This window comes from Acomys russatus, chromosome 11, assembly GCF_903995435.1.
Source record: "Acomys russatus chromosome 11, mAcoRus1.1, whole genome shotgun sequence".
Lineage (NCBI taxonomy): Eukaryota > Metazoa > Chordata > Mammalia > Rodentia > Muridae > Acomys > Acomys russatus.
Genome location: NC_067147.1, coordinates 23260111 through 23277282, shown reverse-complemented (window position 1 = coordinate 23277282; position 17172 = coordinate 23260111). Strand labels below are relative to the sequence as shown.

General features: G+C 38.4%; 1 protein-coding gene across 2 annotated transcripts in view; it reads left to right on the top strand.

Annotated features, from left to right (window-relative positions):
* Nucleotides 1-17172, top strand: part of Adgrb3 (adhesion G protein-coupled receptor B3) — a 707858-nt gene that overhangs the window by 260249 nt on the left and 430437 nt on the right. For both annotated transcript variants that reach the window (XM_051153002.1, XM_051153001.1), the window contains exons 6-7: nt 6331-6495; nt 6909-7073. In XM_051153002.1, coding sequence (XP_051008959.1) covers nt 6331-6495; nt 6909-7073 — 330 coding nt within the window. The remainder of the gene's footprint in view (nt 1-6330; nt 6496-6908; nt 7074-17172) is intronic.

Here is a 17172-nt window from a genome sequence, read left to right as displayed (position 1 = left end):
TAGAGACCAGAGCTGTTTGATCTTCCTATGGCTAGAACTGCAGGTAGTTGTAGGTGCCTGTCATAGAACCTGTAAACCAAACTAATGTTCCCTTCAAGAACAGCCAGCATTCTTAACTGTTCAGTCATTTCTCCTTTTGAGACACAGTTTTAAACAAAGTTCATCTGATGCAAAATTTCTAATGAACTTCTAAATTCCATATCATAAACATAGAAATTTTCTTTTTAGGGATGGGTATTTCTCACTTGTTTGGAAACTTGTCAACAGCCCAATAAAAGAATTTTCCTTTTACCTATATGTGCTAGCAAAAGCATCAATCTGATTCTTTCTTTATTACTGTCTCCGTCAGCTCACCATCCAGAGAATCTGACCTACTGTTAGCTTTGCCTGAACCATAGGACCCCATAATTCCTTTGACTTTAGGTGTTCTTGCCCATGAAAATTTATGTTTCAGAAAACAACAAACTTACTTAAGCTTTAATGTAAATTATTTCACGTGTCTACTTACAAATTCACTCATAGCTACACATAACTTCTGGGTCCCATATATTACCTGAATCTATATTGTACATGTTCTGGTTTCCTGATACTGTGATATGACCTATCTTTTTCTCTTCTCCCACATCTTCCTGGTCTGGAGAGATTGCAGTTATATATAGTTACAGTAGTCTTTGCATTGCTGGCTCATTTTAGTGACTGGGAATCTGCCATTTTTATGTCCTAACAGAACTGCTGGGGGATTCCTTGCGGTGGTGCCCAGCTTATCACATTGTTTTCACACCTTTAAGATGAAACTCCTCCTCACCCATTTATGTACATTTTTTCATAGCCACTTAAATAAGATCATGAAATCAAATTTTGGGCAGTTTTTGTCAACCACAGTTGTTCCATAATCCAGAAGAACAACTCCAGTGACACCATAAATTTTCTAGGACCCTTCAGTTAATAGTTCATTATTAGCTTTCATTAGGGTTTTAGAGTTTTTCATTTTACTAACTTACCAGGGAACAATTTTCATGTCAGAATACCAAGATATGAATCACAGTTCCACAGAAATGGTTTTATAATGGAAGAAAATCATTGAGATCATCCAGCTTTCTCAGGTTACAATGACTCAGTGAGATTCATCTTATCTGGGTGACAAGCTCCCAGAAGTTATCGAACTGATTCTTGGGAAGAAGAGGCATTGCTTTTCCGCTGCCTTCTACTAGAGCAAATCAAGTGCACCACCAGCATGGGTATTGAGAGAGAGTTCATCTCTTTACTACTTGTTTCCCCAGTTAAGCTTCAGATAACACAGTTATCCATTTACTTTATTTAGTACCAAGAAGAATGTTATTCTTAAATTAATAGAAACCTGTATTTTAATAAACGGTGCTTAGCTTTAAATATACCAGCATTCACACCTGAAATATAATGTACACTTTATTTTGGATGCCTAAAAGTCCAAAAGAGAAATTAACTTCTTCCCAGAAACTCATGTTCCTTAAAATGAGACTACCAGCTCCTGGAGTACCTAGCAGCAGAAGTCCTTAGAAGAACATCATAATTAACATTTTAAAATACCAAGATGAGATATGAAACTAAAAAAAAAAGTAGCAGAAAATTTTATAATATGGTGATCCCTCACTCTCACAATAAAGAAATTTATGTATATCTGTGACATATGTCAATCTTTTATCACTCCTTATATTTCTCCTTATATAGTAATATAGCCAATACACTAAAAGAATTAAGTTCTCTGTCTCTGTCTCTGTCTCCTCCCCCCTCCTCTCTCTCTCCTCTCTCTCTCTCTCTCTCTCTCTCTCTCTCTCTCTCTCTCTCTCTCTCTGTGTATACAGTGAATTACTTTATCAAGTCAATTATTTCAGAACATCTCAGCTAATATCCGATAAAATGAACTCCAAATACATAACAGAAATAAAAAAGAAATAAAAATCCTAATAAAAGTGATTTATATATCTTCAATTTTATTATATTTTGTTGTAACTGATTTTGTAAACAAAACTAGTCGCATCTCAAACATGTTTTTTATGGGTGTTTGACAGTGTTTAACCTGAAAATATCCTTCATGTTTCTAATATTGACTCATGCTTGAACATTAGGTAACCCAAAAATATGTACACTGTTAGCAAACACTGGACAACTCACGTTAAAAATGTATAACATTGACATGTTTAATTTTTAGCTAATGGGAAGATAGCATCTTCTTTGAGGTAAAAACCTAATTAAACCAAACTTTGCACAAACAGATACAACAATTTTTCCCAATTAATTTTCAGCAAGACCTTTTTGTTTTTCTTATAGAAACAAAACTCCAACCACAGTCTATCTTCTCTCTCATTCTCGCACTTGACTTGCTCATTCTTATTTCAATAACTTCTTTGCTTAATATACTGTTTGTGTGTGTGTGTGTGTTGTGTTTTAATTTTTTGTTGTTTTGTTTTGGTCTGGTGAAGAGTATGTAACTATAACCGTCATGATGAAACATGCTTGAAAACTATCTCAAATTGGGACCTCTAAGGGTGCTGCAGGAAACCCAGTCCTGTCTTGGCTTAATTAAACTGATATCATCTAATTTATCTCCACTAGTTTTGCTTTCTGAGTATTGAGAGTTACGTGTCAATCTGTATACCCTTTATCAATTAAAACATAAGATACATGTCATCAATCTTAATGTTTCAGGTCATTCTCAAATTGCTTGGAATAGCAAAGGTTCATAAAAGGTTCAAAGCTCTCTTTTTGTTTTTTTAAAGCAAAACCTGAAATGAAAACTACATTCCTCCTGAAAGCTAAAACCAGAGGATACATTGATACATTATAATGTCCTATTGATTCACTAGAATTTTCATTTTGTCTAACAAGTGTACTACATGGTCAGATAAGATTGTATCAGGTACTTACAACAAAATGAGATGCTGAAATTACATGAATGTGATTAAATTGGTATTTTGTGATTTTTAATCTCACATGAGGTTTATTAAGTAGAGCTAGATATCTATTAAAAAACACTATATAATATAATATAATATAATAGCTACACGTGAGATTTGAAATTATCAACTCATTCTGTCAGAATCTGGTTCACTTGGAAGTATTTTCACAGCAATATTAGCTTCTGGTAGAACTTATGTGTGATATTAACTTCCCTTTCAGCCATGATCAAACTAACTAAGAACACAGAGTGGTAATAGACAAAGTAGCCCTTGAGCTATGAACATATTTATAGCATTCATATATTAATTTGTACATTTTAATAAGATATTTTTGCTTTAATCTTCTACTTTTTTGCATTTGTCAGTCTGTCTCTTTTTGATTAAATTATTCAAATCTCACCAACCTATCGATTATCCTTTATGTAGATAAGATCCAGTGAAGTCCTGCAAACCTCTAGTACCTTTTTCCTTTGAACATTTACTTGCTTATATGTATAATTTCATATTTTCCATGATAGCTGAGATTGGAACTTAAGCGTCTCATTTCTCTCATCAGCTTCAATCAGAGATCGGATAACTTGTTCTTAACATCATATGAGTGAATGAGCAGGAGAATGAAGCTCTAAGGATGAGCCAAGTACAGTGGTCCGCATTCCAGCCATCAGGCACAAGATACCTGGGAGTCACCATGCGTTTTCTCTGCTTTGTTCCCAGAGACTTTCTTTCATTGCTCTGAGCACCACCTTTCTGTTCTTCCCAATTCTCTGTCATCCAAGATCAGATGCTCCTCAGTTCTTCCCTAATTTGTTTTTCCCACACAGCACTAGCTATTACCAGAACTTCCTCCATTTAAATACTTCAAAGCTTAGTTAGTTGCCTGAGAACAGTGGCCGACAATATTAACCCAGATGCAAAAATTGGTTGCAATATTTGACCAACTACATTTTTTATTAATTCATTCATACTACATCTCAATTGTTATCCCATCCCCTGTATCCTCCAATTCCTCCCTCTCTCCCGCTTAACCCCTACTCTCTTCCCATATGACTATGACTGGGGGGACCTCCTCCCCCTGTATATGCTCATAGGGTATCAAGTCTCTTCTTGGTAGCCTGCTAGCCTTCCTCTGAGTGCCACCAGGCCTCCGATCCAGGGGACGTGGTCAAATATGGGGCACCAGAGTTTGTGCGAAAGTCAGTCACCACTCACCACTCAGTTGTGGAGACTGTCCTGTCCATTGGCTACATCTGATTAGGGGTTCAAAGTTTACTACACGTATTGTCCTTGGCTGGTGCCATAGTTTGGACAGAACTCCTGGGCTCAGATCGGCCCATGCCCATCATAATGTTCTTCTTGTAGGCTTCTAGGACCCCCTGGATCCTTCTATTTCCCCATTTTCCCATACTACTCTACCCAGAGTCACAAGAGGATATCCTCACATCTGTCCCAATTTCCTGGTAAGTAAAGACTTTCATGGGACATGCCCCTTGGGCTAGTGTCCAATTATAAATGAGTATATACCATTTGAGTCTTTCACCTTCTGGGTTAATTCAGTCATTATGATCATTTCTAGTTCAATCCATTTGTCCACAAACTTTGGTAATTCGTTGTTTTTAATAGGTGAGTAGTATTCCATAGTGTAAATGTACCACAGTTCCTTTATCTATTCTTCTACTGAGGGACACTTAGGCTGTTTCCAGGTTATGGCTATTATGAATAAGGCCGCTATGAACATGGTTGAACACATGTCCTTGTTGTGTGCTGGAGCATCTTCTGGGTATATTCCAGTGAGTGGAATAGCTGGGTCTTGAGGAAGCCTTATTCCCAGTTTTCTGAGATAGCGCCAGATAGATTTCCAAAGTGGCTGTACTAGTTTGCATTCCCACCAGCAATGAAGGAGTGTTCCTCTCTCTCCACATCGTTGCCAGCATGTGGTGTTGCTAGAATTTTTGATCTTGGCCATTCTGATGGTTCTAAGATGGAATCTCAGAGTTGTTTTGATTTGCATTTCTCTGATGACTGAAGACATTGGGCATTTCTTTAAGTGTTTCTCGGCCATTCGATATTCCTCTGTTAGGAATTCTCTGTTTAATTCTGAGTCCCATTTCTCAATTGGGTTATTTGGTTTTGTGGTGTTTAATTTCATGAGTTCTTTATATATTTTGGATATTAGACCTATGTCAGATGTAGGGTTGGTGAAGACCTTTTCCCAGTCTGTAGGCTGTCGCTTTGTTCTGTTGACAGTGTCTCCTGCTTTACAGAAGCTTCTCAGCCTCATGAGGTCCCATTTATTAATGATTGACATTAAGGCCTGGGCTGTTGGTGTTCTGTTCAGTAAGTTGTCTCTTGTGCCAATGTGTTCCAGGCTCTTCCCCACTTTTTCTTCTAACCAATTTAGTGTTTCTGGTTTTATGTTGATGATCAACTTCATTTGATGCCTCTCTTCACTTGGATCTCTGGATTCCCTTCCCAACAGTTTGTGTCTTGTTCTAGGAAATGCCCCCCTTTATTCTGTTAAAGACCTTGCTGTACCCTTTTGCAGACAGCTCTTTTCCTATTTGTGTTCTCAGTATTCTCAATGATTCCTTGGAGTACCAGATTAGGCAGCAAGCTGTCCCAGTCCCTCAGGACCTGTATCTCACAGTAGTCTGAAATTATCCTGTGCAACACACTGTATAACTTTGATCTATTTTGCATGTCATCTATTGTTTCTTTTTAGTTGCTGATATTCTAAAATATGATCTGTGTGATGTGTTTCCAAGTTTTCGCCTTCGGTCACATTATCCTGGTTCTGTATTCTGATGTCTAGCTCAAGGTCTTAGCTTTTTAATGCATAAGCTAGTAGAAATAAGGGTATTAGTTATTGGTCTTATTGCTTTGACACAATACCTGATAAAATCAAGTTATCAAGAGCAGTGTTTACTTTCCGAAGGAAGGAGTGGTGACAGGAACAGGCGTTTCCTCATCTCATTGTGCCCATAGTCAAGACACAAAAAAATAAGCTTGTCTTCCTTTCTCCTTTTTATGCAGTCCCAAACCCCAGTCAGTACATTTGTGTTAATCACATGAAGGGTGTGTCTTCTCAGCCTAGCTACCCAAGTCTAGATATTTTCTCACAGACATGTTCAGATATTTGTTGGCATGATTCTAAATCCCATCAAGTTGGTAGTCACGGTCAACCATCATAAATGAAAATATGTAAAATGAAACAGAAGCAAAAAAAAAAAAAGGCAGTAATATCTTGTGGAGTAGTAATAGAATCTCATGCAGTGTGATCTGCAATTATATTCAGAATCCTTGCTTGGCATTCATCTTTCAAGTTGCTGTTACCTTGTGCTCCCTGCATAGCCTTCCGCATTGGAACATCTTATGCTGTCTCTTTCTCCTTTGGTAGTTGATGGACAGTGGCAGGAGTGGAGTTCATGGAGCCATTGCTCAGTGACATGTTCTAATGGGACACAGCAGAGGAGCCGGCAGTGCACAGCAGCTGCTCATGGAGGCTCTGAGTGCAGAGGGCCATGGGCAGAAAGCAGAGAGTGCTACAACCCTGATTGTACAGGTAAGGCCAGTTCCTGTGTACAAATACACTACAGTTCATAAGACCTAAAGAGCCACACCAGACAGTTATAAAACGGAAGTAAGTTTTATATAATATTATGAACAAAACTAGTTACTCTCTTTTACTGTATACTGTAGAAATAGAAGTCAGGAGATTCTGAGATTGAATAACCACTATGTTAATAAAATTTAGCGCTAGGCTTATGGTTTTAAAAGATAGGTTCCCTGTGAATAGACACGCTAATATAATTTTTCTAATCACAAAATGCACAGTACGTCAACTATTTGGAAAAAGCTTGTTCTTGAAAGTAAATTAATAATAATAGAAGGGAACTTAACATCCTCAGTTTTACACATATCCAATGCAGTGCGTGACCGTTAAGCTTGCTGTTAAGGAAGACCCCTTTCTTTCAGCCAATGGTCAGTGGAATCAGTGGGGTCACTGGAGTGGATGTTCCAAGTCCTGTGATGGAGGCTGGGAGAGGAGGATGAGGACGTGTCAGGGTGCAGCTGTAACAGGACAGCAGTGTGAAGGAACCGGTGAAGAAGTGAGAAGGTGTAGTGAGCAGCGGTGTCCAGGTAAGGAGAAACTGGTGTGTGTGTGTGTGTGTGTGTGTGTGTGTGTGTGTGTGTGTGGGGTGACCACTTTCTCAATGAAAATACTGATACTAATAAAAGGCAATGCACTTGTTTTTAAAATAATATATGCCAAATTCTCCTGATATTTCAGAATAGTTCCATAAGTTGTAATTTATTTGTTGTAAAGTGACATTGAAATACATGATAGTTAAAGGTAGTCTCAAAGGATAATAACTAGGTCATGTACGATTTATGTTATCACGGCATATTTTCTACTATTTTTATGAAATTTGCTTATTGAGAATACAAAAACATTCTTAAATCTTTATGCTTTAAGTACTAAGCAAATCAAATGAGAAGGTCCTGTTGAGATTCATATGCTTTCATTTTTAAAGCTGTTTAATATCACCACGATGGATGACCTTAGACATCTCAATTCACCCACTCTTTTTCAATATTCAATCTTTAAAAAGATCACTATAGGTAAAATATGACGTGTTATGGCTAACGAATGTAGTATGCATGTAAGCACAGATGATAACACTTCATATACTATACATATTTTCTTTATTCCTTTACAATACTAAATTCTTTCCTTAAAATAATTGTGACACAGTATATAAGTGAAAAAATCGTAATTTTAGCATGATACCATAGGTGAGACTGATACAAACATGCAAAAGAGTGGGGGGGGGGTTGGTCTTGTAATTGCCTAGTGACGTGAACCCAGAGAATGTGAATGCCCCACTGTGTTTATTCTATAGGTGTGTTAGTTTGGGTTGATTCTAATTTGAAGGGTTGTAGAATCATCTTGGAGACAAATCTCTGGGCTGGTCATGTTGGTGAGAAATCACCTATATTAGGCTGAGGTGAGAAGACCTATCCTGACTGCTCCTGAATAAAAAGGAGAAGGAAAACCAAGCCCCAGCACTTCTGCTTCCTGCCTGTGGATACAAGATGACCAGCTACATCAAACTGTGAGCCAAGATATACTCCTTTCTTCTTAAGTTGCTTTTCTCAGAGGACTGTGTTATCAAGAAGTAGAGTCATTGTCATGATAAAATTGACCTTGCAGTTCTTAGGGCTTTGGAACTGGTTAGTGGAAGAGATATGGAATAGCTTTGAATGTTTTACCTACAAGAACCCCCAAAAGTATAAACATAGCTTTTTGCCATACTGGTGAGAATCTAGAAAAATGGAAGACGGAGAGAGATGTGGACCCATCAGTTTCAGAGGTGAACATGAGCACCATCAGAAACTGGAATAGAGGCCACTCGTGCAATATTCTGCATGAATATCTTGCAAGTGATATGGCTGTATCCTGTCCGAGCTCTGAGTACTTGAATGAGGTCACATAGGACAGACTGATGTATTCGGTGGAAGGAACTTCAGACAGGATAGCTTTAAATGTGAGGCACCGGCTCCTGCTTACTGCTCTCATTCAAGTCTACAGAGAGAAACAAGAAGTAATGGAGAGTCCCCACTTGTAAAATTCCTTTCCATGCAAGCCTGGTAACCTGCATTCCAGCCACAAGACCCACAGTGGAAGGAGAGAACCTACCCTTCAATGTCTGTTCTTTGATCTCTGCATATACCCCATGACTCGCATGTTACTGTACTGGCATACACATATAACAGAAGCTCATGCCTCATGCACACACAAACACACACACACACAAGCATACACAGACATACATACACAATAGTAATAAAAGTGATGATGATGAAGTGCTTTAAGTGAAGCAGAGAGATATTAAAAATCATGCACTTTGATGATGAAAATGTGTGGACAAATTTAAACCTTCTCAGAAGGAGAATGTGGACAAGAACAACAAAACATTCTGTCATTGTTGAAGATATTAGTGACACTGATTTGACACTGCACTGGGACAACAGAATAGATGTCCTAAGTGCAAGACCTCACCCATCCGGAGCTCTTTCCAGTGAAAATGGAGGTTCATTTGAATGAGACTGCCTAAACTGAAAAAGTTGCAGAAAAGGAACCTTTGTGACGTTCTCACTGGTGTCAGCTCACGAAAGCTGATCTGACTGTGTGCCATGTCTCTGTCCTGAGCTGGTAACCCAAACTTGGCAGTATAACTCTCTTTGTCCTGGTTGAGGAGATGTTAGAGAAATGCATTGGAGCAGTCACAGAAGCTTGCGTCCTTCCAGAGAGCTGATAACCCAAGGCTGTGTTTCATGAAGCTGTGAAGGTGAAGCCTACATTGTAGTGGGGTTTTCTGATGGTCCCAGATGCCAGAACCATGAGACATCGACCAAAGAAGGCTGTAGATAGACATGAAATGGGAGTAGCCCAGGAGAGAGGCAGGGTTTGCTACAGGCAGCAGGGAAGGAAGGGCTGGCCTTCTGGGCTCTCATGATTCTCTCTGAATCCCTAGGTGGCAGCTGAGGAGCTGCAGGGTTTCTAGTTTGCACTTGAAGGTTGCCACATTGGTTTGTCTGATCATTCCTTACGAGTCTTCCATTCTTCATTTTGCATTATGGATAATTCTCTGTGCTAGTTTGTTCGTCAAGTGTGCATTTCTTTATCTTGTAGGGGCTCGCCATCGTGACATCACCTTGTGTCCCCGGTGAACTTGGACTTTGTACTTTTGGACAGTATTAGGCCTGATTAGAGCTATAGGAACTTTAAAGTGGGACTAAATGCATCTTGCGTTATGAGAGGGTCATTAGCCTGTGCCGACAGGAGTTAGAGGTTATGTATTGAGAGTGGTCTGTTTTGTGTTAAAGCGAGGAAAATGGTAGACACACATGGCTTACATTTGTCAACTCGACACTATGTAGAATCTCCTAGGAGACAGATCTCAAGTCATGTCTTTGAGAAATTTACTAGAGTAGGTAATTTGGGGCAGGAACATGCACTCTATTTCCCTGATTCAATGTAAAGAAGAAAGAAAGCTGAGCACAGCTTTCTTCATGCGTGTTGGTTGTAAATATAATGTAACAGCTACCTTAGGTTCCTGGTGCCATGGCAGCTCTCTATGATGGAATGTACTAAACCCTCTATTCCTTAAGTTGCCTTTGCAGGGCGTTCTGTCACAACAACAGGACAGGTAACAATGCAAAGGTTTCCTATTTTCTTCTGCTACCTGGTTACAGAATTTTGCTATGTCTTTGCAGTATACAGCTATTGGCTTACATCTAAAATGACCACCACAGTTTAAAAAGGCAAGTGCTCTAAGAGTTACCAGTAGTCAAAACATTGCATTTCTCCATAAGTAATAGGTTAAAAGAATTCTCTCAGTTAACCACTAATAACTGCATCAGAAAAAAAGTGTCTTTTAAATTATTATTAAATTTAATTATATTATTGGGCTGGGTTGCAGGCCTGCCACAACACACATACCAAGGGCAGAGAGCAACTCAGAGACCCCTCCCTGAGTGGTCTTCAGGCAAGACAGCAAGCACCTGTACCCAAGGAAGCATCTCTCTGGTCTAGAAACTTAGTTTCAAGTTTTGCAACTTGCCAGCAGGTTTTCTTCTGGCCTGATGTCTAAAATTAGTTTTGCTAATTCTTCAGGCCATGTGAATTCAGAACGATAAGAGACAAATAGCAGGCAGAAACTCTGCTGCGAAGGATGCCCAGGCAGATTAACAATGAAATCCCTGCACCGCCTGAGAATTAACAAGCCTTAAACAAAAACGTGTGTGTTGCCAAAGGAGCAATTCCATTAGAACGGTAGAGCGTGATGAAGCAAGACCCTCTTGATATTGGAAGGTGTCTGAGCCAGTCTCAGTGCCTGAAGCTTAGTGCCTGACCACAAGTGCATTTCATCTGCATAGGTAAAAACAGAGCAGCGGCAATCAGATTTACAAAGATTGCCACCTGCTGTTGGAAAAACATTTTACAGATCTGTTTAGAGAAAGAGTCTACATCTTATTTGCTACGTTGGCTTGTTAGGTTTCATGGTCTAAGACAGATTAATAGCTTATCAAATAAAACTAAAAAACAGGTGTAGTGGAATGCTATATTTCTTGGTATTAGTATTTTCAGTTCTCTTCAGTGAGGTGATTGGGAAACAACAGCAATGAACTTACAAATATATAGTTTCCAGGTGAAACCTGTTCTCGATTCAGCCAAATATTTTTAAGATTACGGCTTATAAAGTCACAAAAAAAAGTTCCCATTTACACACACAGCTTTATCAAATGAACTTCACTGTAACTAGTTCTGATACTTTGCACAATAACATTATACATTAAAAGCTGTTCACAACTATTAATTTCAAAATTTAGTGTCTTTGAAGGATAGGATGTTTCTATCACAATATTTGCTGTATCTACCTACTATCATATATGTAGTCCTTTTTTTTAAGAAAGCAGCAATTATAACTAATTATTTTATAGGTGTACATGGTGAAACTGAGTTACACACTAAGCTCTATGTCTTAGAGTTCCCTAACCCTGTTTATTTTCTCCATTCTGGTTGCCATCATTCCTTTTGTGAATAAGCGGTCCTAATTCAAGCCAAGACATTGCTTCAGGTACACACATTGACAGAACACACTGGGAAGTGTTCAAATCACCTTAGTATTTACTAAGGTTTTGTTTTTTTGTGTTTTTGTTTTTTTTTTTTTTTTTTTTTTTTGTCAGTAGCAGAGCTTCAACAAATGTTTTTCTTGAAACTATGATTTTGTTACCTGTATTATTTTTAATATTATTAATTCTTGCTGGGGGACTGTTTCTGAGAAAAACTAGTCTTTATTTTTATGCTTCATAATTTGAATTTGAATTAAAAAACAAATTAATCAACCTTGTCCAGGGACTGGCTGTTGTCAAGAAGGAGAAATATATGTACATCTTTCAGATAACTAATGAAAATTAGCCAGGCGTGGTGGCACACGCCTTTAATCCCAGCACTCGGGAGGCAGAGGCAGGCAGATCGCTGTGAGTTCGAGGCCAGCCAGGTCTACAAAGCGAGTCCAGGACAGCCAAGGCTACACAGAGAAACCCTGTCTCGAAAACTAAAAAAAAAAAGAAAAAGAAAATTAATTATCTAGATTTATTCAAATTATCTACTAAATGTATAAAAATGTCCTACAATGTTAGGACTTTTCTTTATGGGAAAATAGTCTAGGGCAATTATAAAACAGCACCATTGACTCCCCCTTCCCCCAGGAAGATGTTTCATTTCTTTTAATAAGAAAGGAGAATCATAGTGACCAAAACTTAAGAATACTACTGTTTGGGAAATAGAATCACTCCAGGGAAGATCATTAAGTTTCCCAATTTTTAAATTGGGCAAACTCACCAAATAATGATTTCATTTATCTCAGCTGTATTGCACACCCTCAGGCTCTGATGGGCATGGTCAGGACTTTACTGATTTTTCTTTCTATTATAATGTGAAACAATCTTTCAAATATTACTGGTGGCCTGGCTAGATTTAATTTTTTGGTTCCCTGCTGGACCATCTTACTAATATCCTATCTTTTTATCCATTTGTTGCTAAGTTGAAATTTATCACTTACAAATAGTATATGTATATAGATAGACACACACACACACACACACACACACACACACACATATGGCTTTTAATCTACAAATAATGTTTGCTTCTTGGGATTACAATTGCTTTGTCTACCAAGATGAGGGAAGCCTGCTGGTTGATTGTGCTCAGGAACACTAAATCTAAATGAAGGCATGATGCTCCAGGGAGGCAGAGAAGCCAAAGATATAAATTCTGGTACTTATCTCTAGATTTCCATGCCAAACAAGGGCAGCAATAGCAGTAGTAGCGCAAAGTGTAATTTCCACATTGCAATGTTTTCGTATGAACCACCTGCACACCATCATATCATAAATATAAGCACCATTGCTCTGCCCTACTCCTCCACCCAATCTATTGTCTTTAAAATTATCTGTATAACCTGTAGGCACGGCTAATAATTAATCAAGACACAGACACTTGTTATATTTTAAAATAGCCTTAGTTAACCTAGGGCAGGGCAGATGTCAATCTTATAAACTACCTCCCATAGTGGGACAAGCATGAGATCCCTGCCTCAGTTCCATGCCAAATGTTTCCAATAACTTCTATCAAGCTACCTCCCATCCATAATCCCAAATACTTGCTAATGTTCTTTATCTGGGCTGGATTCTCCATCCACACCACCGGCCATGTGCTTTTCCTCTATCTAACCCATGACAACCTTCCTCTCTTCATTTTAGGTCTCTCTCCTTTCTCCTCGTGGTGGTCTTTCTTCTTCCCAGGATCCTTCTCTCTCGCTAAAACTCACCTATTTCCTTTGTCCAGCTCAAGTGGAATGGCTTTTTATTAAACAAGAGATTCACAGCACAACAAACGGTAATTAGCATCAAAATACATCAGACCATCCCCCAACAACCATCCACACCACACACATAATTTTTGATATCTCCTAAGATATTGAAACTTCAGACAGACTTCGTCTTTTATTTTTTATTTTTACTCAAGTAAGACTGTCTGAAGAAAAGGAATAAAGAAAAGAACTTTACTTTGTGCTTGTGTCTTTGCAGGGGACCACTTATCACTCTGAAACCTGCAGTCAGCTTAAAATCCAGGCATGGGGCTTGTGGATTTTTGACAGAATATCAGAGGTTTGGTTAGGTAGAGCTTGTGTGGGCTTGAGAATTTACATTTCTAATTGCTACAAGGTGATGCTGATGAGAATGGCCTCCAGGGCATCTTTTAGATTTTAGTGACTGACTAAAGTCAACTCTTCATAATAAAATTGTGATCGAAAATTATCAGGGAAATGAAATGCACTCCTTGACGTCAGCTTGGTGAAAGTTGCCTGCAAGATTGCAAAGTTGTACTTAACTCATGCTTCCTCACTGATGAGGGAGGTTGCTGGCTGTAACACATTGAAAATACAAATGTAGATAAAGCCTCTCATGGCAACCATTTAAAGAAAAGCAGGGCTATTGACTTTTCAGCATAAAGGATCACGTTTTGTTCAACGCTTTGTTCTCCAATTCTCATTTCTTCTGCTCCATAAAAAAAGCAAAATAACTATCATTAGAACAAGTTTAATGTAAAATTTGTAGTGCCAGGGAGCAGGTTTCTAGATTCCTACTGCAGTCATTCTGTGTCCTGGCTAGCACCTGTGCCAACTTAACACTAACCGGAGTCATCTGGGAAGAGGAACTGCACTTGAGAAAATTCCTTCATGTGCTTGCCTATAGGAAAGCTTTTAGAACATTTTTTCTTGATTTATGGTTGATGTGGGGGGGTGCACAGCATGCTGTGAAAGTGCCAGTCCTGAGAAGGGGAGGTGGTCTTATGTTTCATAAGAAAGCAAGCTCAAGCAATCCATGGGACTGCACCAGTAAACAACATACCTCCAAAACCTTAGCTTCAGTTTCTGCCCATGGGTTCCTGCTCTGAGTTCCCTTCATGATGGACTGTTAGTTGGAAGTTTTTGTCAAACCCTTGTCTCTCTCCAAGTAGCTTTGAATCATGGTGTCCTTATCATAACAGTAGAAAGCAAAGATATTTCCCACACCTCTTCACAGGCAGGAGCGTATCCGCAGTGTTCCTCATCTTTCAGAGTGAAAACCTACACTATGGAAATGCACCGGGTATAAGACAGCATAGGGAAGGTGGAGATACCCAGTGCATTCACTTGTTTTCTCCTTAGGGGCCAGTTAGTAGACTGGAGAGTTGAGAATCAAATCTACCAAAACTGTTTTTTTTTTTTTTTTCCTTTTTTGAGAGACAAGTATAGGGCACGTTAAGCAGTTACACATTGACTGTTCCAGTTCAGTTTGACCTTAGATGTAATCACTTTCATAGCCCAAATATGTCAGTTTAACGTGCTCATTTTCTCACCAAGGAGGAAACTTGTAGAAGCATTTACAAGCTGCCGTGAGTTGTCCTCTTTCCAAGTTGCTATGAGTGCATGTGAAATCCCCTGGATTTTCATTAGTTTCTGCTATTACCAGTTATATTTAAAACATATAAGCAATTACGCTGTTATGTGGTGAGCTCTTCACAAGGTTGGAATAACTGAACAATAAAAAGGTACTAACTGAACATATCTGGCTATAATAAATAATAGTAAATAATGTCATACCCAAGTGTTGACACCAGCTATTCACCTAAAATCAAACCCTGAGTTACGTATTGACAGTAGATGGCAGTAGGTACTGACATCTGTTTGTTCTTGTCAAGTGTGTCAGGTACATAGTAAAGAGCAGAGAAGTATATTAGATGTGGTAGATCACCTTTGAATGAGAGATATTGCTTAATAAATACCTAAAACAGTATTCAATCCTGCCAAAAGCGTAAGTGTTGCTTGTTTTTACATAATCTACAGTTCTGGGACAAAGCAGCTAAATTTTATGAACAAAATTAGGGAAAATCACTGAGGGGCAAAGGACTCAGAGTTCGAATTAGATAACACTACATGTCTTTTATCCGAGCCTGTTGCTATGGTGATAAACTATTACAATAATTTATCTTCTCAGATTGCTCATCAGAGAAGACTTTGGGGAAACTCTTATAGGTTCTTCCAGGGTGGAAATTTAAAAATCAATTTGTTCTAATCTTCTATTTGCCTACCTTTTCTGGTTTAGAAATATTTTGGCAACATCCTCAAATTGAGAAGAAAAGTATAGAAGTACATATTACTATTTTTCACTTATTTTCCATTCATAGTAAAAGAAGTAAATTTTAAGATGAGTGTGGTAGTGAACGCTGGTAATCCCAACACTCAGGGAGGCAGAGGCAAGTGGATCTCTGTGATTTTTGAGGCCAGCCTGGTCTACAAAATAAGTCCAGGACAGCCAAGGCTGCACAGAGAAACCTTGTCTCAAAAAAAAAAAAACAAAAAAAAAAAAAAAAAAAAAAAAAAAAAAAAAAAACCAAACTAAACCAAACCAAACCAAACAAAATTACATTTTAAGATGCATCTAACAATTATCTTCAATGAGAACATCATTAATTAATGCAAATCCTTTGTTCTGATGCACACAGAGGCAACAGCCCTAGTACCAAATGTAACCTTTCTCTTCCTCATGATTTTCTGCACGTCCTGACATGAGGGACCCTCAGCTTCAGCACCCACACTTTGTTGTTTTCTTCTTATCATCAGTAGTCAACTCTTTGGGACATGCCGGCAGTTTTATAACTTTGTCTTGCTTCTCTCACAGAGTCCCAGAGGAGTTTATCAGCAGTCATCTACTAGGCTCTTACAGAGTGGGAGAGTTTTTCTGTTTTACTAGCAAACCCTCTGTGTCAGTCAAACGGATTGTTGATAGAGGCAGTTACTGTCCTAATTACAGACCCTTGATCATCTATTTCCTTCCCAGGTGGCCCTGTGCATGCGCCTTACCAACACCTGTTAGTAGAGTAACATAGAAAATACAGCGGAGTATGGAGTGCAGGAAATAGTGGATGTTTTTCTCTTGGTAACCTCACACCTAAAATAGGAGCAACATGGTACAAAGAATTGCTTCAATGTGATAAAACATTATAACTAAATATGATGATAAATGGCAGTTGGTGAATACTTTGCCACTCAAATCATCATAACCACGTTATCACTTCTGAACAGATTTGTCTGATTATTGTGGCTTGTTTATGGCCTTAGTCATATGATTCACCTGGTTTAAAACCTTGCATAAATTTTCATTACTTGGCAAATTTAGTGCATACCATGGAGTCCAGAAATTCTGTATCCCAGTGATGTCACCTCACTAGTTTTTCAACACTACTTCTCTCTACTCAATTATAAATATGTACTATTATGTATGTATATGTATATACATATATATGTGATGAAGTTAAACTTATACAGACTCTGTCTTATGGTGGCAATGGTACATATTCTTTCTTCATATTATAGTTTTGTTATTAACCCCCTTAGTGTTGCTGCTTCCTCCACTTTGACCATTGTGATGGGGTTCTCTTGGGAGTCCATCCATCAATGATTCTTCTACTTTCCCTCATTTTGTAGTGTATTTTTTTGATGGAAATCCTATAAAGGTAATCTGTGCTCTCATTATGTGTTATTAATAGTCAAAATGATTATGTTAGCTTCAATTCCAACACATTTCATGCATACAGTGTCTTTTTAGCCTAACATCTTAT